The sequence below is a fragment of the Ursus arctos genome, unplaced genomic scaffold (assembly GCF_023065955.2).
Source record: "Ursus arctos isolate Adak ecotype North America unplaced genomic scaffold, UrsArc2.0 scaffold_16, whole genome shotgun sequence".
NCBI classification, from domain to species: Eukaryota; Metazoa; Chordata; class Mammalia; order Carnivora; family Ursidae; genus Ursus; species Ursus arctos.
This window is the reverse complement of record NW_026622830.1, coordinates 37,707,792-37,729,275: the sequence shown is the minus strand read 5'-3', so window position 1 is coordinate 37,729,275 and position 21,484 is coordinate 37,707,792. Positions and strand designations below refer to the sequence as shown.

Here is a 21,484-nt window from a genome sequence, read left to right as displayed (position 1 = left end):
TTTTTAGAAAATGAATTATGATACAATGTTAATACAGCATGTTAAGAGACAGCATTATGTCTCAAGGAACAAATCTGTATATAATTATTATTAAATCAGCAACTCTCTTAATTTTTATAAACCACCAAGAAGATTTCATACCAATATTTTTGTATTATCTTAATGTCGGAGTTATTCAGCTCATTTTTTAGAGAAGAATATAGAAGATATTTCCATAATAGATTTCCCAGCTAACAGAAATGTAGGATTTTAAGTGCTATGTTGGGTTAAACATTTTCAGTAGAAATTTTTTTTTAAAGACAGATTTATTTATTTATTGAGCATGTGCATGCTAGCGGGGGGAGGGGGAGAGAGAATCTCAAGCAGACTCTGTGCTGAGCACAGAGCCCAATATGGGACTTGATCTCATAACTCTGAGATCCTGACCTGAGCCGAAATCAAGAGTCAAACACTTAACCGACTGAGCCACCCAGGGCTCCAGTAGAAATTTTCCTAAAACGCACAGTCCACTTTACAACCATAGAAAACCACAAGAAGGCACACTTTTGGGGGTCCACAAAGTCAAAACTATTCTTATAACACTAAGATGCTATTTGGCTTTTTCACCTCTCAGGCTCTCACGACTAAATTGGATTTTTCATAAGTTACGTGACATGTGATATTCTTTTTTTTTTTTTTTTTTTAAGATTTTTTTATTTATTTATGTGACAGAGAGACAGCCAGCGAGAGAGGGAACACAGCAGGGGGAGTGGGAGAGGAAGAAGCAGGCTCATAGCGGAGGAGCCCGATGTGGGACTCGATCCCGGTACGCCGGGATCACGCCCTGAGCCGAAGGCAGACGCTTTAACGACTAAGCTACCCAGGCGCCCCGACATGTGATATTCTAATAGACAGTCTTATGACTGCAGAAGGCGGCATGAGAACTTAGCACTTTTATTATATCATATGTTAAAGAAGTTTGCAAAAATGTAAAGCAATGACATTCTTCTAATTTGTTCTTTTAGAAAATAGTTTTCTTCCCCCACAAAAAATAGGTTATTTATGTTAATACATAATAGGTACACTATTGTTAGTTTCCAAATGTATTAATAAATACTAAAATTCAGTTTCAATTTCTAACTTGATTAATATTGGTAGATATAACCCACATAACAAAAGCTCTCTAAGGTCCTCAATAATTTTAAGTGTGCAGCAAGGTCCTAAAAACAAAATTTTGAGAACTGCTGCTCACAGGAGAAATTGAATATTTCGGGGATTAAAGGCAAATGACAAACTGTCACTTCTTCTGTACCGTTTATAATGTTTACAACCAAAATGTATTTGTGTTATTACTTATATAATTAAAAAATGTTGAAAAATATACACTGATCCCTCTTGTACAACTGCCTGTGTTTGCTAGTGTTTGCTTTAATTACAAAGCAGAACCGTCACATGAGGCAGAGCTTTCCCATTTCTAGCTGCCAACAGCTGACTGTTGTTCTGCTGACTCAGGCCATTAGCAGTTTATAAAAGACACAGCTGTGAAATCTCAAGGGTTGCTGTCAGTTCCTTGCCTACTGTCTCTTCCCTTCTTGAGGCCCCTTCCCAACATCAGAGACCCTCGTGGTCTACGCCCCGTGCTTTCTACCAAAACAAGGAAGGACAGGACAATCTTTTTTTGGTTGGTTGATTTTATGATATATTTACATTAAATCTCCTTAAATGGTTATTTCAATCTTAAGCCTATCATCAATGAGAAGCTTTCCTCCTCAGGGAATTCCTGTTTCCTCTAGGATAGAGATGTGTTTAAACCTGAGAGGTTTAGAAAATCATAGCAAGTCTACTCAACTGCCTTCCGAAGGCAATAAAATCCTTTAGAGTGACTGCACTAATGAAAGGAGCTGGAAGAGGGCAACCACTGTCTCTCCAGATGACCCCCTGTTGGAAGCCTTGGATAGAAAAGTACTAAGAGTATGACGAGAGGGAGAGAGGAAGGCAGGAGCGAATAGTTATTCAGCATCTTCCACGGTACAGGCACTTCACAACCTTTATCTTAATACTAATAACCACCTGAAGTGAGAAACATTTGAATTTCTTTTAAAAACATGAATGCCCAAATTCCGCTAGCTAGTAAAGGGGCAAGATAAGGAACCAAATTACACCTGTCAGACACTTATGCCCCGTACCATCACTGTACTGTGCTAACTCCCATGTTTCTTCTGACAGCCTACAGGTCCTCTTTCCAGATCTCTCCAGCCATAATGGAGTATAGCCCCCTTTCCTACATTTTCTACCCTGGACCATAAATGCACATACCTTCATTTCTGCCTCATACAGCACTATTTGAGGGCTGGTTGGTAGAGGTAGTGCTGTAAATGCTCCTGTACATCCCCTTTCCCCATCATCTGAAATGCTCTCATATTACATGTAACTCTGGTTTTAAAGATTCTAATGGAGTAGTAAGTCTTGGAAGACAATCTCCTTGTTTACTGAGGTTTGGGTTTTTTGTGCTACATATTCAGGTAACAAATACTAAAAATTTCACGTTCCTACCTTTATCAATCAAGATGTGTTTATACAAACTAAATTTAAAAAGAGAAAAAGTGCAAAAACCTTTCCACAATACCATCAATACCTACAGATTTCTACTTCAAAATGAGACGTTTTTCCTGGACTGTGTGATCAATGGGTTAATGAGAATTAATCAACTCTCTTGATAGTTACCACAGTCAGTGTATTAAAGCCAGCTCTCCCAAGCAGATGTCCTAAGTCATTGACCGCAGTGAAAGGAGAAACGTGTGGAGAAAATCCTCCTTCCCTTTCTGTTTCTGCTAACTGTAACGAACACCGAAGTTCATAGAGTGTGTCACCTCCAAACATTGCGCCAATAAATACTCCATCTGGTTTTAAAACATAGTGAATCTGTAATAAATACAAGACAACAAAATTAGTTAAAATTTTATATTAAAAAATGTTAGAAGGATAAAAAAAATTAAAAGAATGAACATATGCTAAATCAATATTTTATGATTACTGTTCTTATCATGTCAAATAATCAGAAAATAAATAACACCTAAGGCAACCAAATGTCACAAAGGAACTGTGGTATAATATTATAAAGACAGACAATAATTCATTGATAGTATTAATACCTATAAAATATGTTATATGTTTTCAACTTTTCTAATAATAGACATAAATTACTTTTATAATGAGAAAAATACTGAAAGAAAAAAATTTAAAGTGTGGTAGACTGCAAAAATCACAAACCTCTAGTGTGCCCTTTAAATGTCACTCCCATCAAAAAATGAAGTCTATTTCCCCTCTCCCTGAATTTGGGACAGCCTTGTGACTTGCTGCGGCCAAAAGGCAGTGCAAGGTGACAGTGTGCCAGTGTCACACCAAAGTTTGAAATGGCCTTACGTGAGTGATTCTTTGTGCTGCCACCATGCTGTGAACTAGCCTGAGCTAGCCTGGTGAGGATGAGAGATATGAGGAGCAGAGATTACTCAGACATTCCAGCTAAGGCCATTCTTGAGAGGCCAGCTTCAAGATAATTGAAGATCAAGATAACAGCAGATCAGAGACACTGGCTTGGTGAGCCAAGCCAGACCCAGAAGGCTTTCCTGACTAAGGCCAACCCAAATTCCCACCCAATCCACAAAATCCTGAGCTAAGTAAACTGTTGTTTTAAACCATTACGTTGGGGTCGCTTTTTAGCAGAAAAAGCTAATTGATACAGAACTTATTATGATTCACAACATTAACCCAGTCAAACATTAGTTTCCTTTAAGGAGAAGTAACTAACTTATTTTCCAACTTTAAAACAAAAGCAATTTTTAATTGATAACTCAAGCAAAATAGTGGCTGGAATGGCTTCCAGAATCACAAATGTTTATTCACGGACTCTCTCGGAACTACCATATGTAACTAGATTTGATGGACTATTCTCAACAATGAGGAACGTTACAGGAAAATGCAGATTCTGAAGTAAAGCCAAATCATAGTACGCTCTCTCATCAAAGTATCCACCTTACATTTATATTTAATAAATTATGAAGCAATTACAAAACAGTATATAAGCAAACCAACTCATACAGTCTTTGCTTTCTTCCCTTCTGCCCCTTTGGTGTTGCTTCCTTCCATTGTCACCAAACCGTAATATAGCAGGGACCTAAGAGGTCTGATCCTCAGCTCTCTGCAGCTTCTTTCTGCCTCAGAGAGGCTTATCAGTTCCCATGGATTTCACAAGGATGACTTCCAATCACTACTATCTTTAGCCTGGACATCTTCCCAGAATTCTAAACTCATTTTCATCTGCCTGTGCCATGGACATTTGTCTCTTGGCAAACTCACCCTCCCAACACAACTAACACACACACAACATTTATTCTCAAACCCACTCCGCTCTCCAATTGCCATATTTCTGTCAATTACCATTTTTCATTCCCTTTAGCTGATCATTACCATTCTTCCCCCTGCTTTTACTAATTATTCTCCCAGGCATCCAGACTCAAAACTTTAAGGTGAGCTTGGACTCCTCCCTGTCTTTGCTCTTCAGATCTAACCAGCCACCAAACTGTTGATTCTTCCTCTACAGAGTTCCAAATACTCTCTCTTCCTGTTAACTCCTGCCACTGCCACCTAGCTTTTAGTTTCTCTCATGCCTGGACCATGGAAACAGTCTCTTTAATCGAACCAAAACTTCTGGCATCAGTTTTCCAAGTAGCAAAATGAAGACATGTTACAGAGTTATTTATTTAATGCACATATAAAACAGGGCACAGTGATAGGCAAACAGTATGTGCTTAAGATATGGTAGTTATCCTGCCAGCCTTCTAATCATGTCACTTTTCTCTTCAAAATTTTCCAGCTGAATTACATAAAGAATGAACTCTAAATTCCTTAATCTGTTACCCAAGTCTTCCTAAATCTGGTCCCAATATACCTTATCTTCCAGTACTATACTAATCGCCAAACAGGCTCCCTCTCCGTCCCTTCATGCTTCTGAGGCTCTGATACCTCCCACCTATCCTGTGATTCTGCCTTCCCACCCCAAATCTGACCTATTCTCTAAGGCCCTGCTCAAGTAATTCCCTGTTCTTGAAGTTTTCCTAGGCTACTCCAAGCCACAGTGATCTCCTTCCCTCTTCGAACACAATGCTTTTTACCTACTCTTCACCAGTTCAATGATAAATGCTACCCAACAAACATACCTCACACTCTAATTATAAGGCACAAGGAAGATACAAATATGAACAAAGAGGTTCCTACCCACACAAAATTTATAAGCAATTGAGGGACCCACACAGAAAATGTCTTTTACCAATGTGATGTCAATATCATTTTGTCCAAGTTTTTTGTGTAACTTTTCATGAATATTTAAAACATTTCCATAATTAGATTTCTTGAATCCTAGGCAAGGGAGTCACTCAGTGTACTTAATATGCCAAAGGGTACCAAGTGTATCTTGCCCATAGAAGATAATAAATACTTGATTTGCATATAAAATGGAAAATATCTGGAAGATTCTGGTAAAAACAGAAATATTTAGAAGTTTCTAATAATAAAATAACACAGGCTACTAGAGTCAACATTAAGTTTCTTACCTGTTCAAGCGCTCTAGGAAGGTCATTCACCCAGTGTAAACTAGAATATTAATAACACATTGGTTTTAGCTTAATTCATATAATTAACTAGTGTAATTATCACTCATATAAAGAAAAGTCACCAAAAAGGTATTAATTTTGAAGTCTGAAATTGCGTATCAAAATTCACTGATTGTTTTTATACAAGATTTAAAGCAAAAAATATTCCTAGGGGAAAACCTCCCTTCTATCACAGTAGAAAATGTTATAGTACTATAAATACTATATAGTATTTAGAACTTAATTTAGGAAATCTCTTGCACTTTCTTTTGCCTCTACTCACCGCCCCCTAGTGCGTGGTGATATGTGATGGCAAGAATCGTAGTCTCTAGAGTACGGTCATACTTGCCTGAGAGAGGTGGCATTCTGCTATGCTGACTTCCAGGATAGCACTGAATACCCATTTCAAACCATACTATGTTAAGCTCACATTTATCTTTCATAATGCTTTGTAACAATTATTAGATACTTCAAAAATTAAGGTCATGTCACAAGCTCTATCATACTTATGGGGAAACTGAAAGCAACAGAATTAGGTACTTGCAAACAGCAAGCAGAAGAGCTAAAACTCACATTCTAACTCCTCGCCCAGGGCTTTTTCCCTTAGACCAACATTCTCTGTAATGTTTTTCATTTCATGATAGAATGTGAATACTTTTCTAAATTTGCTCAGTATACCTTAAAACACATGGAAGAAATTACAAACTCACTGAAGAAAACAGCTAGAGTGCAACTCTCCAAGTTTGTCTGGGAATGAGGGGTTCCCGGTATACAGGACTTTCAGTGCTAACACTGGCAAAGTCTTGAATGAACCACAGTGACTTGTCACCCTAAAAACAGCTATCAAAAGGGCTGTGCTGACATGAAGAGCATGTTGAACCTTTGAAAGAAAATCTGACTATAAAACAAGGTGGGGAAATAAAGTTACACACAGACTATTTTATTTTTCCCTATTAGATGCTGAGTTCTTGAGGATGGGATCCTTGTCTGGATTCATTTTTGTATTTCCCCAAAGCATCTAGCTCAGAGCCTTGTATATTATAATCTATTCAATAAATATTTATATGTTTGTGTGATCAATGTGGAGGGACACGGTAGGAAGCACAAATGGCAAAATATAACCTTAAAGACTATTTTCTGTGTGGAAGAAAAACTGAAGTTGAAGGAAATACTAGCTTTTCCTTATTTGTCAGATGAGTTTATAAGAGTGCTCTAATATTTGAATGTTGGAGCCAGTATACTCTTTCCAACTCCTGCCCCCATCAATATGGATACTAAGTTATGCACATTGGGGACGAAAACCCTTCTATCACAGATGAGCTTTAGCAAGTTGAAAAAAAGTTGGGGAGAAAAAAGTTAAGGTACTGTATTATATCATCTTCACTAGGGAGCATATAATTCATAATTCTTTACCAGAGAAATCTTATAGTTTATAAACCAAGAAAGCCGGTTTGTGACTTAAAAAAAGTTATTAAGAATTTACTCCATTACCTATTTTCTTTACCCCATAATATTAAAACTGCATGCCATAAATTATTTATTTATAACATACATTTTTAAGAAGTACAAATGGATTACCAACCTTAAACTGCTAACCACCAGGTCAAAGGTATTTTCTCTGAAGGGAAGGAACTCTTCATCAGCTATAACACTGACAGTAGGAATTTCCATTTCTAAGATATTTTTCTAGTGGTTAAAAAATAAAAGTTCAAAATACATTCATATAGAATCTCAGTTACTAATACAATCATTGTTAATTTAAGTCGATGTTATATTTACTTGGCAGTTTCTATCCCTTCCCAAAAAACAAAAACAAAAACGAAAAAAAACCCAAAGCCACAAAGAAGCTCAAGCAGTGTTTCTTAAATGAGAACTAAGACCAGCCACAAAAACTGGCTAGTGGTTTGGAAAAATATAAACAGGATACATATCTTACACCAAAACAAAGCTCAGAAGACTGAAATTTTCAGTGGAATAACTGAAGCCATAAAAGTACTAGACAAAAATATGGGTAAACATTTTTATACTCTTAGATGGTAACACTTCAAGCAAACGTGACTCAAAAGCCAGGAACTGTAAAGGAAGAGACTGATTTATGTGATGATAAACTAATCAAAAACTTCTAAAAACCCATAAACAATGTAAACAACACACTTTGGAAAATATTTACAACATAGATGATGAAATTAATATCCCTAAAAAACAAACTCTTAAAGCTACCTAGAATAAGAACATACTAAGGCAACAGTGCAGGTATAGGCACATCACAAAATTACTTACAAATTCACAAATTAAAAAATAACAGTAACCCAAAGACACCAATAGCTACTTGGCTGCATTAACAATCAAAGTGCAAATAAAACTATCAATAAGATTAAACTTCCTGCCTCTCAGGCTGACAAAGACAGAAACAAATGGCCCAGTGCTGCCAAAGAGAAGAAAAAGTGCTTTCATATAATATTACTCTATCTCTCTTACAGCAATCTGATGTATATCAAAAATTTAAAGATGAACATCATGAATCCAAAAATTACACTACTAGGAATTTATTTCCAGGGAGAAAAATAAATCAAATGTACCAAGTTGCTTTATATGAGGATGTTCTTCACAGTGTTGGTTATTAAGAAACTAGAAATTTAGCCAAATAAACCATGGAATATTCTTATATTTGAATACTATATAGCCATTTAAAAAGGTGGAATTTATGTATATATGTATCATTAGTTGATATAAAAGAATCATATCCTGTGAAAAACATGGCATGTTATCATTATAACATTTGTATAAAATTTTATGTTGGGAGACAGTTATACATCTGCAAAGGTGGAGATCAAAATGTCACCCATGGTTGCCCCTGAATGGTGGAACCAGAGATGATATTTTCTTTCCCCTTTGCATTTCCTGTATTGTTTAATTCTCTGTATGTGTTATATATAATCAGAAAAAAACAATAAAGCTATTTTCATTTTGAAGAAAATAAAAATAAAAAACTAAAAATAAAACCAAGAGACCAGAAATCAATAGTGTTAAAAAGCTACCTACCAAAGCATTTTCTGCAATGTCTACTTGGAAAAACTTTCCAACAGTTTCCTGTAATGGAATAAAGTTAATCAGATAATACAAAAACAAACTAACGAAAACACACTAACAAAACAAAATAACTGTTGAAACTGCTAAAGGCAAAAGTCGCAATCATAGAGTCATTTTCAGATTTGTAAGGGTATTTTTTTGCAGTAAAACCAGTATGGTAAACAATTAGCTTTAATAACATATAGTAATTTACACAGATTTAAATATATGCAACCATGCTTATATTTAACACATTTAACTATATTTAATAAAATACACAACATAAATGTGAATAATCAACCTCTTCAGTTCACTCCACTGGATTAAGGCTTACGTGTTGAACTTTTCCACAGCACAACATGCTGAGAGCTAGTCCCCACTGCTGGGCCACAAAAGACCTGGACGGTTTTTCCTGCCTTTTAGTTGTTCATTCAAAGAGTTTACAGAGAGTAAAGAAAGACTTAATAAACACAAACCCTTAGGGAGAAGGGGAACTCACTGGTTTCATTTTCCGTTTCATCTCTCCTTTCTTCCTTCCAAGAGCACTGCACCATTTCTTTCCCAGATTAACACCTTCCACTATGCTCTTTCTCCAGGATTCCGCTTCCCCCCGCCCCAGCACCATCTCTGTCAATCTTCCATCTCTGTCTTCTGTGTCTTTTCCTTTACCTTGAAGCAGGCATAAGCCTCCCAATCTTGAAAAATCTCCTCACCTCTAACTACCTTCTAGTTGTTCCGTTTGCAATCTACAACTCCAATTCTCATTAATGTCTTTCTCCTCCATTCTTGGTAACCTATTCCCACTTTCAGTGCTCCATTAACACTATTTATAGAGATTATTAACAACCTAACCAACTACAACAGCATGTGTGCTCTCAGTCCTACTTTACTTGACCTCTTTGAAGCCCAGTACTGTTGTTGTCTCCTAGAAACTTCTTGAGTACTTTCTACTTTGCTTCCCCTCCTCTGATAAAGAAGCCAATCCTTTCCACTTCATGCACACCCCCTTCTTAAAGAACTTCCCTGCCCACAACTTGGAAAGGGTACCTTACCATTACCTGGTCACTGCTAACTACTCAAGTGTAACTGGTGTGCAGGTAAATGTTTAACTACAGGCTTCCAAAATAAAAAGGTGCCCCAAGTCGTAGTGTCTGCCAATTTCTGGTGTAATTACTCTTCATTCTCCCACCCCCAAAAACAGTGTGGAAGGTTCTTTTCTATATGCTTCTCCAGTAAGCTTATATTCCTGTGGCTTCAGTTATCACCTCTGACAGGCTTCCAAATAAGAATAGCCTCCATTTAACCTTGTCTCACTTCATCCTCTTGCTAACCTTTGGAGATAGGTATTACTGCTCACATTTTACAGAAACTGAGGTCTAAAGAAGTTGGGTAACTGGTCCAAGGGTATATAGTCAGCAAGCGGCTGAGCTGAATTTGAAATCCTTATCTGTCCAAGTTCAAGTCAGTGCTCTTAACCGCAACACCCCAATTCCAGTTCCACATTTCCAACTACCTGTCAGACATTAACACTAATATAGTCCACTGTTAACCTCAAACTCAACATATCTAAAATAGGAAATTCCCAGGCTCCTTGCCCCACTACATCCCCTGACTTTTTCCAGTCACTGAAGTAATAACTTCAAAGTCATCCTGCATTTATTCGTGCAATATTCATTTAATAAATTTTCATTGTGTATTCTAGGTATTGAGAATTTAGCAGTGACCAGAAATGAGCAAGACCATGGGGTTTATATTCCAGCAAGAGAAGACAGACACCAATTAAACAAACACACATCTGGTGCTAATAAAAAAGTGCTCTGGAAACAAGCCAGGCAAACAGCCAGTGGAGAGTGGGGATCCTATTTTATAGAATAGTCAAGGAAGGAATCTTTGATAGGGGTCATCTGAGCAAAGACCTGAAAAAGGTGAGGAAGTAAGCCACACAAATATCTTGGGGAAGAGAGAACAAGTATAATGCAAAGCCCTGGCCAGTTTGAGAGACAGAGAAAAGGTTAGGGTTGCTGAAAAGTAAGGAATGAGGGAAGGACATAAGGTTAGAGACATATTATGGAGCCAGATCACTGAGGGCCTATGGATTAAGACTCTGGATTGTTACTGAGTTAGAGGAGAAGCCAGCAGTTCTGAGCAGAGGACTGGAAATGAAATGACTTGTGCTTTAAAAGGACTACATTGCTGTGAGGATGGGCTGTTGAGGGCAAAGGCAGAAGCAGGGTGGCCAATAGGAGGATACTGCAGTATACACCAAAATGAAAATAATGGAAGTGGAAAGAAGTGGTAGTTATGGATATATTTTGAAATCCAAGTAAGATTTGCTGATGGATTCAATGTGGGAGGGGAGGACACAAGAGGAATCAATGAATAAGGTTTCTGGCCTGAGCAACTAGAATAGATTTGCCCTGCCCACGACAACAGTGTTTTGGGAGCTTCTCATGCCCCACTCCCACCACTCTGGCCCAAGTGTATGTTTTCTTGAAGTAGATTTAATATGGAAAGTCCACTTTAATCTATGTCCAACACAGTGTCTTATATACAGAGGCTAAAACGATAAATGAATGTCTTTATGGTCTAAATTAAAAAACAAAGCAAAATAAAATGGTTTAAGCCTTTAAGAAGGCTATTATATATAGTCCCATAGAAGCACTTCCAATTAAATGATAAAATTAATATTTTTCTCAGCTAAAAATTAACTTAATCACATTTTCCAAATGAATGTTGATCTGATTTTATTGTGAAGTATCAAAAACATTTGCACAAAATGGGAATGAAGAGCAACATATCTTATATAGATTTAAAGAAACTATAAGTAGGAATCACTGTACAAAACAGACTGAAAAAAAGAAAAACCACTTTAAGAAATACTTAAGACACAAAACAACCACTGGTTCACCATTTTTAAAAAAAAAAACAGTGGTTTTGATATAATCAAAATCTAAATATGATACAAACTGAATTAAGGAAGATTTTCTTTAAAAATAGTCAACTTTACTTCTTAAAGTAAATTAAGTCACTGAATACATATACCTTATTCAAATGTTGTGCTATGTAACCTCTTCCACAACCAACATCCAAAGCAAGGGAAAAATTTCTAAAAAATAGATACAGAAGCTATGTTTTGTCTGTAATAACACAGTCCACAAAACAATTACTTAAAACTAACTTTTCTTAAGTAAAAACATTTTAATGAACACAACTTTCAAAAAGTTATACCATCTGCCTTTTCTGCTTCACTTATAAGCTGTTTCTACCAGAGAACATATTTAAGGAGCAAGTCTGTCTGGTCCAGACACTCATAGGACCTCACAGTCAACTGGCTTTCCATGAGGTTGCTCCATGATGTGGATTCAAAGAACAAATTTAGTGGGATATTTTAATTTAGTAATATATACAAATAAAGAATGAAAAGAGGCTAACATAAATTAACATGAAAATATCAGCATACTTGTCAGGAACTTAATTATCCCTTTTTCTCAAATTTGTTGAGGCAGCAGATAACTTAAAAATCATTATATAAAATACCATGAAATATTAATATGTTAAACTAAAATCTAAACAAAACACCAACTAAATAACAGCTAATTTTTATTGAAATCTTAGCAGGTTCAAAGCAATGTGCTAAGTGTTCAAAGTAAGTCAACCCAAGGTCACTCAACTAATAAGCAGTAGTCAGAACTTAAATTCAGTTAGTCAGAATCCTGAATCAGAATTTTTAGCCCCCACACTACATTGCCTCCTCTCAATATATGTCATACAAAACCAGTTCACACATCTACAAGCCAATTTCATGTGACAAGAAAACTTAAAATTTTATCCACTAATAACATTTTTTTCTATTGCAACCAAAATTAGGAGTACTTTTCCAATTTCTGTTACAAACATGTCAAAAATACAGAACACCAGCACACAGTTGGAGAACTGGTGGTGAGAATGAGAAAGAACCACTTATTTACATAATGCCCTCTATCCTGATTGTGAACCAGGCAGTATGACATGGTAAAGTACACAAGCTTTGGGATCAGAAAGACATGATTCAGAATTCTGGGCCTGCAATTTACTGGCTCTGAGACCATGGACAAGTGATTTAATCTTACTGAATCTGTTTCCTCATCTATAAAATGGAAAAGTTACTACCTCCCTCAAGAGAATTTTATGAAATGGTGCACATAAATTGTCTAGCACAGTACAAATGCTCAACGAAAGTTGGTTATGTTATTATTATCGCAGATAACAGGTTTTTTAAAAGATTTTATTTATTCATATGAGAGAGAGAGCACACGCACGCGCTCGAGCACACACATGATTGGGGGGAGGGGCAAAGGGAGATGGAGAAACAGACTCCCCAGTGAGCAGGGAGCGTGATGTGGGACTCAATCCTGGGACTCTGGGATCATGACCTGAGCCAAAGGCAGACACTTAAGCAACTGAGCCACCGAGGAGCCCCCAGATTATAACAGTATTAAATGGACTTCAGATTCCACAAATAAGACATTTAATAATATGTGGGGTTAGTTTTTTAAAAATCAACAAAAGATCAGTGTGGACAATATAAACTATACTTTGTAACAATAGAATGTTAGTGCAAGGGCATTTAGACTGGTATTTTATTTTTTAGACTGGTATTTTTAGTAATTTAGTTCTAAAGAGTTAATGTTAAAGACATGCTTTTAGCCATAACCACAGGTATCTCTGTAGATCTATGTTTTGCTCAGTACTATGACATAAAAAGACTATAAAATCCATATTTATTTGGAAAATTTAGTGTTTCATTTTTAATAAATGGCCTAAAATCTAGGCAAATGAATGACTGCAGTAAAGAGAACTAGTTATTTGTTTCAGATCCTTAAAATAATGGAACTAATAAAACAGATGAAATGGGGGTGATTATCTGTAATAATGAAGCATTCTTTTACTATATGAAATTCACCCCAAGAATCTTTTAAGTAGCATGAATATCTCTAAAAAATGACTAAGTTTTCAATTTTATAAAATTCCCCTTTTTATAAACAAATGTAATAAATTCATCCAATGTTGGTCTAATTTAATGGATGTCTTTTAAACAAAAGAGCACAAAGTGATTTGCTAACATCACAGAGCAATTCTACAGTAAAGACATTATTTAACCATTAGTTATGTGGTTTCTGCCATAGCTGTAAACTTGAATCTGTAAAATTTTTGTCATGCCTAATACAGAGCAATGAATTCATCAAGGTTTTAATAATACTTCATGAAAGTGTTCTCTTCTCAAATCTGCCTCTATATAATTATCATAGAACCCTACTGCCATTAACAATATTAAAGATAAAATGGCCAAAGTCTCATATAACCTGAGTGGGGAACAAATCTAGGTAGACTCTTTCCTTCACTTAGTAAAAGATTCTGTTGTTAATTGTAGTTAAACGTTTAAAGCTAGGTTTATTAAATCTTAAAAATTCACATAAGGTCAATTTTTATCTCCATTTTTGGAGCAATGTTTTCATCACTGGCTTTTGGCCAAATGAAACTGGATCAGTCATTCAGGCTCATAGAGAACCTATGAGTTGTGCTTCTATTCATTCTTTTTTTTTTTTTTTTTTGGCTACAGTGAAGGAAAAAGAACACCTGCTCTCCAGACATAAAGAAGGAGAGACTTGGGGTGCCCAGGTAGCTCAGTTGGTTAAGCATCTGTCTTTGGCTCAGGTCAGGATCCCAGGGTCCTGGGATCAAGCCCCATGTCGGGCTCCCTGTTCAGTGGGAAGTCTGCTTCTTTCTCTCCCTCCTGAGCACGCGTGCGTGCTCTCCCTCTCTCACAAATAAATAGATAAATAATCTTAAAAAAAAAAAAAAGGAGACTTAAGACTGTGATTCATATCACTAATCCTGGTAATAAATTCCTCCAGATTCTGCCATTCAAGACATTAAGCTCTCAGCATTCAATCTCTTGAATCTCCAGTCAAAAGTTAATTGTATCTTATTATGATAATGATCACTTACCTGGTTATGTCATACACACGGTCTGCGATCCGACTTCCAACCTGAAGGATTACAAGCAGCAATGATGTATACAAGTTAAGTAGGTTTAACAGAGAAGCAACACTTTTTCTAGTATTCAGTAATCCACAGGTTACTTATGTTTCAACATGTTGATAAGTACTTCTATCTCATTTTCAATTTGACCACAAATTATATAAATTTGACCATGATTATAAACACCATAAATTAAACTACTCCAGGAAACAAATTGAGGAAAACTACTTCAGAAGTCCATTTAATAAATCTAAAACTAAATATCTATGAATATGTATTTGTATTTTGGCCTTTACATTCTATGTTCTATATAAGATTACAAGGATAAGAAGAGGAGCATAAGAGATACATTACTGTCCACAGATATTAGCATGAAGTATATGAAAGTGAAAAAATATTGTTAGCTCGGATTACAGATCAATGCATAAATGATCACTTAAAAACTCTATTATTGGAAGACTCATAAGAAATTCTGTGGAACTACTAAACAAGTAAACAACTTTTCCAAGCAATATGTGCAAGTTAGAAAGTTAGCCAAAACTGAAGAAACTGCACTTCATGCTGTTCTCCCCCATCCCATTCCAATCTAAAAGAGGTCATAAGGTAGGTGCTTCCTTTTGCTAGGCTAGCTTCATCTGGCAGGAATAAAGATGTGGGAACCTAATATTCCTCACATTCCACTATTCCTTCATAAACACCCCAGAGTTTCTATCAGGACTTGGCAGTTCAGAACATATGTGTATTTGCTTTAGGAGGTAGTAGAGGAAGGGAAAAGAGTTATACCAGAAGTCTTTTCCTGGAGGAGACCGCTTTGTATATCATTCCTATTATGAATAACGTGTTTATTATAAAAAGAACATTCATATACTTTACCTCACTTATTCTAGTCCTACAGATTGATGAGGCCTCAGTCAAGTTGTAATCTACATGGTTTGCTTGGAGAAGAGTGGTTAGAAATATACATCTTCTAAGTACATGTCATTATGAACCCTAAGAACAAACACAGTCAATCATCTGGTCAGGCCAAGCCTGCACAGAGGTCTGTCCAAAGGAGCTCAAAAACTGTTTCCTGCTTTGGCTTTAAAGAGTTCATTATACTTAACTTCAATTTTGCTTCATCCCCAAAGAAACATTTACTTAGGCCTGAACTTGGTGCTGTGTGTCCAGAGAGTAAAAACCCTTAGTTTCTATTCCACCTGGACAGAGGAAGAGGTCCTTCAAACGAGCACAAATCAGAGATCTTAGTTAATTTTCCTAAAACATAAACCAGATCCTATCACTCCACTGCTTAAAGCCATTCAACATGCTAGGGGCGCCTGGATGGCTTAGTCAGTTAAGAGACTCTTGATTTTGGCTCAGGTCACGATCTAAGGTTTGTGAGATCAAGCCCGGGGGGCTGATTCCCCAACCCCCTCCCCCAAACAAAAACAAAAAACCATTCCACAGGCTTACACTCCTCTAGAGCAGTGTTGACCAGCAGAAAAACAATGAGAGCCACATGTGTCATTTTAAATTTTCTATCAGCCACTTTTAAAAAGTAAAAAGGAACAGGAGAAATTATTTTTCACATATTTTACTTTATCCAATATATCAAAACTACAATCTCAACAGGTAATCAAGATTAAAAAAAAAACTGTTAATGAAATATTTTGCATCTTTTTTCACAGCGAGTCACTGAAATCCAGTGTATTTTACAGATACAGCGCATCTCAATTGGACTAGCTACATTTCAAGCGCTCAATAGCCACATGTGGCCAGAGGTTACCGTATTAAATGGGCAGTTCAGTTAGATGAGAAAATCCAAAGTCCTTTATCTTCTACTGCTCTAATAACCTGGGCCCTCCCTGACCTCCTCTCCCACTCTCTCCTTCACCGAAGCGTCACTGGAGGCCTCAACCAAGGTCCTTTCCGTCTCAGAAACTCTTCACTTGTCCTTCCCTCTGCTTATTAAGGCTATTCCCTCCAGAGCTCAGCTTGCCTAATTTCTCATCATGTCGTCTGCCTGAGCGGCCTTCTCTGACCAAGGCTGTCATTATATACTACTTCACTTTAGTGCCTCACCGTACCTCTTTGGCTGAAATTACATTTCTTGTTCACCGACACCCACAAAAATGAAACCTCCTGAGGGTAGCGGTTTACTCTGCCCAAGACATAGCTGTAACCCCAGCGATATTTGCCGAGTGGATGAATGAATCAAGGAATAGCACCTTACAAATATCCTCACCCACCCCTTCAGTGATCACAGTAGACGCTCAGACAGGCAGGGCAGCTGCTCAAGGTCACCCAGTGAGGTGGGGTCGGCTGGGGACGGGCCAGAGCCCCGGAACTGGCGCCAAAGCTCGGCGCCGCCCTCCCCCACTGCCCCGCGGACTCACCTCCTCCCTCAGGTAGTCAAACTTCATCGGCTCAGGTTGCCGGGCCGCCCAGTTTTTCTGTTTTCTCTTCAAATCCCGGTCGAAGATATTTAAGGCTCTGGGCGATGTGCTGCCCGGGGTAGAGACGCCGGAGGCGACCTTCCTGAGACCGAAGTTCTTTACTGCGACCCCCGCCGCCGGAGGTCGCCGCCAGAAGAGCCAGAGACAGCCCGAGCGCAGCATGTCCAGCAGTGACGCCCCTTGCCGATGCACTTACAGTGCACATGCGCCACCGCGGCTCGCCGCAGAGGAAAAGGGGAAGTAGTTTGGCCCAGTTCTCTTGCCGTCACGGTGGAGCGTCACGCGGAGGATTGTGGGTGTGGATCGCACGTGAGACTCGGCGAGTGCTCAGAGCCGGTGAGTAGGTTCGGTTTTCCAGAAGAACTGCCGGGGTGGGTGCCCAACCCGTCTTTGACGGGGTCTTCTTTGGATTCATGAGGGGTTGCGCCCTTTTTCTTTGCCATGCCAGTCTCATTTTTCAGACTTCTTGGCCCTCTCCAGGGTCCTGTCGAAGGACCTCAGCCCAGTAGCTGTGCCCTGAGGTTTGGGGTTGGGAAGGAGATCGTCGTCCTGGGACCACCCTGGCGTTCTCCGCGTTAGAAGGTGGGTAGAGGGGAGCGTGGGCTGCGGAGTTGAAGGTGGGCGTCGGAAGGTGAGGTCAGGTCGCCCATCTCTGTCTGAATATCTGACGCTTATTGAATGCTTTAGTTGTAAACAGTTATATGCATTATCACTAATAGTTGGATGAGGTGATACCTACCTCGGTCCCACCTGTTCAGAGGGTTAAATGCTTACGCGAATAAGTGCATCATTGAAACCTGTGTGGGTTTGGTTTTGGGGTTTTTTTTTTTGGTTGTTGGGTTTTTTGGGTTTTTTTTTGATGTATAAAAATTGTTTTTCAATTTAAGGGAAAAAAATAAGCCTTGCTTTCCAAAGAAAGCACTGCTATCCTATTTGATCAGTTCCTTTTTGTTCTTAATAATCAATGACTCTTGGGACGCCTTGGGTGGCTTATCGGTTATGTCTTTGGCTCGGGTCGTGATCCAGGGTCCTTGCATCGAGTCTCCCATTGGGCTCCTTGATCAGCGGGGAGCCTGCTTCTCCCTCTGCCTGATGCTCCCCCTGCCTGATGCTCCCCCTGCTTGTGCGCTCTCGCTCTCTGACAAATGGACAGATAAGGTCTTTTTTTAAAAAACAAAAAAACGATGACTCTTAGCTCTGCAAAAATCAAATTGAGATGCTAAACTGTTACTGTTTTCAAGGGAACAATACTAATATCTCTTACACACAGAGTCTAATATGTTTTGGGGAGACTTTGGGTCTTACTTATAGAATAAGAAATTATAGAAAGAAGTGATGTTTATTAATAACTGGGATGAAAATTTATCTGGTTTTTAAAGGGAACTTTGTGAGCTAAATCTGAATTGATGTGGGTCTTAGGAGACTAGCATTGTAGAACTGTTCAGAGTAGTAGCATGAAGTAAGGACTAACAGAGAATGGGACCAGAATGTGAAGAAACAAATAGGATCAACTGAGGCTTGGGAAATTTTTGATCACATTAGCTTTTAACTTGTAACAGGTATACAAAAAAATATATAGAAATTCTAACTGAGTGCAATTGGCTCGTGTTTGTCTCCCTCTGTAAAGCCCTGGAATTTTGCTTGGTTTTGTCTTAAATTTATTTCTCCAAATGGTGTATAATCAAAAGGGGATATTCTGATAGTTTTTGCTTCTTCGTATGTGACTCAGAATAAGTTTGGGAAGGGCGCCTGGGTGGCGCAGTCTTTAGGCGTATGCCTTCGGCTCAGGGCGTGATCCCGGTGTTGTGGGATCGAGCCCCACATCGGGCTCCTCCGCTAGGAGCCTGCTTCTTCCTCTCCCACTCCCCCTGCTTGTGTTCTCTCTCTCGCTGGTTGTCTGTCTCTGTCAAATAAATAAATAAAATCTTTAAAAAAAAAAAATAAGTTTGAGAAATGAAATTGGATGTATTACCTTTATTTATATTTAACTTAGAATATATTGTGAATTAGTATTTTTTTCCCAAAGCATCTTGTTTAACCAACCCTTCATTATTGTAATATTTGTTTTACTTTTTAGGATTTGATTTCTTCAAGCATTTGTAGTCAGACATTTAAAAATGGCATCCAAACAAGAAATAATGAGTGACCAGCGGTTTAGGAGGGTTACAAAAGACCCAAGATTTTGGGAAATGCCAGAAAAGGATCGAAAAGTCAAAATTGACAAGAGATTTCGAGCAATGTTTCATGACAAAAGGTTCAAGTTGAATTATGCTGTGGATAAAAGAGGACGCCCCATCAACCACAGCACTACAGAGGACTTGAAACGTTTTTACGACCTTTCAGATTCTGATTCAGATCTATCTGATGAAGATGATAAAGCACTGAACCAAAAGAAAATGAAGAAGAAAAAACCCCAGACTAACAATAAAATAGAATCAAAAGATCTAGTTGTGGAGAAAAAGAAAGAAACCAAGAAAATTAATCAAAAGGATTCTGGAGATAAAAATGATTTAGGTAACTCTGACAGAATCCAGAAAATGAAAAAGTCATGCCAATTTAAGAAGGTAGGTTCAAAAATAAGTCCCAAGAAAGACAGAGAAGAATTTACACAAAAAATTACAACAGAGAAAAAAAGCACTGTTCAGCATTGTACAGACTCATGTCTCAAAGGAAAACTAAGCACAAGAGACTTGGGCCCCTCTGAAATTGTGAAATCTCCCAAGGTCAAGTACTCTGAGAAAAGAAGAGAAATGCAATCAGGTTGGTTTGAAAGAATTATGGATTCTTTGATAATACATCATTTTTATACTGATTTTTTTTTAAAGAAGGTATATATAGTAAGTATTTTCATACTGTAATGGGAATGATCAAATGCTTATTTGGAAGTATAAAGCTGTGAAAGAAAAAAATGCCATATAATGATTATTTTTTATTTGGTACTATAATGGCTAGGAGAGAAAACTTGAGGCTAAACAATGATTTTGATTTGTGGTAGGCACTAGTGAGAGCTATATTCTCTAATCAGATAAAGTGTTATATGTTGTCATCAAATAGTAAGAAGAGGTGTGTCTGAAGAGGGCTAGCAGAGTTGTGTACTCATCCATCCTTCATTCATTCAACTACTTTTAGTAACTAGTATGTGGCAGGTAGTACATGGGTAAGACCCGTATCTTGGGGCTACTGCTCGCTTATATGATGCCTGTGCAAATTAGAAAAAGTTATGCCCTTTTGGATAGATAGAGCTCTTAAAGCTCACAGTTTGGTAAGAGACAGCATCTTTCAGTGAAGCAGTAGGTTTATTCACTCTGAGCAGACACAGCACCTCTGCAAGGTGCATAGCTTGTTGAGTGGAGTTTGACCTTCCCAGGATCCTCTATTGCAAATAAAAGCCTGCTAAATTCTACAGTTCTAAAGCAGCACTGTCCAATAAAAGTGTAATTTTGAATTTTCTAGTTGACACGTTAAGACGTAAAAAAAAAAGGTGAAATTAATTTTATTAACATAGTCTAATACATAAAAAAATTGTTTCAATGTGTAATCAACTTAAATTTTAATGGCATAGTTTGCATTCTATTTTCATACTAATCTCAAGTATAAAATTTGAATGAGCCACATTACAAGTGCTCAGTTGCCACATGTGGCTGCTGGCTACATACTGGAAACCACAGATCTAAAGTGGTAGAAATCAGATCTGTAATATAATAAATAATAGTAAGTGCCATAAAAGATGTTTAGCAGAGGGCTATGGGAATTCAGAGGAAGAGGTCACTCAAGATATGGTAATCAGAGAAAAATTCATAGGGGAAGTACCATAGGGTTTGGAAAAAGTAAATTGAGAGACCAGAGCACTCTGTATAGAAAGGACTTTTTGAGCAAAGATGTGGTTTCGTATGTTCAGAAGAGATCAGTATTCCCATTTGATGAGATAATAAGGTCTCTGAAGGGGTAAGTGGGTAATACAACTAGAAAGGGTTGTTTGGAACTAAGAAACATCTGATTCTGGTTCATGCTTACTTGTTTACTGAGCTTATTAAAATTTGTGTCACCTCCAGCAGCAAGCAATTTTGAGTGTTGGTGTTTCCTGTTGTTAATGTTGTTAACTGAAAATTGGCATTCAGGTGAGCCAAAGGCTGGCCATGATTACAATATCCAAGGAGGATAGGCATCAGGAAAAAGTCAGAGTGGACTTGACAGGCTGAAATCGCATTCAAAAGTAGGAGGTATCAGGCAGTGGATAGAATTCTAGATAGCAGGGACTAAGGAGCTCGGGGTGGCATCTCATTCCATTTGTAGTAGAACCAGGCAGCAAACTGTGGTGTAGGGAGAGGGATA

General features: G+C 37.8%; 2 protein-coding genes across 10 annotated transcripts in view; one reads left to right on the top strand and one right to left on the bottom strand.

Annotated features, from left to right (window-relative positions):
• Positions 1 to 17,368, bottom strand: part of NDUFAF5 (NADH:ubiquinone oxidoreductase complex assembly factor 5) — a 28,068-nt gene extending 10,700 nt beyond the window's left edge. For 5 of the 6 annotated variants that reach the window (XR_007190711.2, XR_003317187.4, XM_026503009.4 and 2 more), the window contains exons 1-7: positions 17,093 to 17,368; positions 14,685 to 14,725; positions 11,739 to 11,802; positions 8,670 to 8,717; positions 7,210 to 7,313; positions 5,589 to 5,628; positions 2,704 to 2,901 (exon numbers count right to left, since the gene is read on the bottom strand). Coding sequence is in view for 4 of the 6 variants with exons in the window: in XM_026503009.4 (XP_026358794.1) it covers positions 2,704 to 2,901; positions 5,589 to 5,628; positions 7,210 to 7,313; positions 8,670 to 8,717; positions 11,739 to 11,802; positions 14,685 to 14,725; positions 17,093 to 17,314 (717 nt within the window). In the remaining 2 variants the exon portion in view is untranslated. Of the gene's footprint in view, positions 1 to 2,703; positions 2,902 to 5,588; positions 5,629 to 7,209; positions 7,314 to 8,669; positions 8,718 to 11,738; positions 11,803 to 14,684; positions 14,726 to 15,590; positions 15,708 to 17,092 lie in introns of all 6 variants that reach the window. The other variant, XM_026503010.4, reaches the window with a different exon arrangement.
• Positions 17,369 to 17,416: 48 nt separating this feature from the next.
• The window catches only part of ESF1 (ESF1 nucleolar pre-rRNA processing protein homolog), a 62,891-nt gene continuing 58,823 nt past the window's right edge, over positions 17,417 to 21,484 (top strand). Inside the window, exons 1-2 of one of the 4 annotated variants that reach the window (XM_026503014.4) lie at positions 17,417 to 17,488; positions 19,230 to 19,912. In XM_026503014.4, coding sequence (XP_026358799.2) covers positions 19,270 to 19,912 — 643 coding nt within the window. In that variant the 5' untranslated portion in view covers positions 17,417 to 17,488; positions 19,230 to 19,269. Of the gene's footprint in view, positions 17,735 to 19,229; positions 19,913 to 21,484 lie in introns of all 4 variants that reach the window. The other 3 variants (XR_006409956.3, XM_057312669.1, XM_026503015.4) reach the window with 3 other exon arrangements.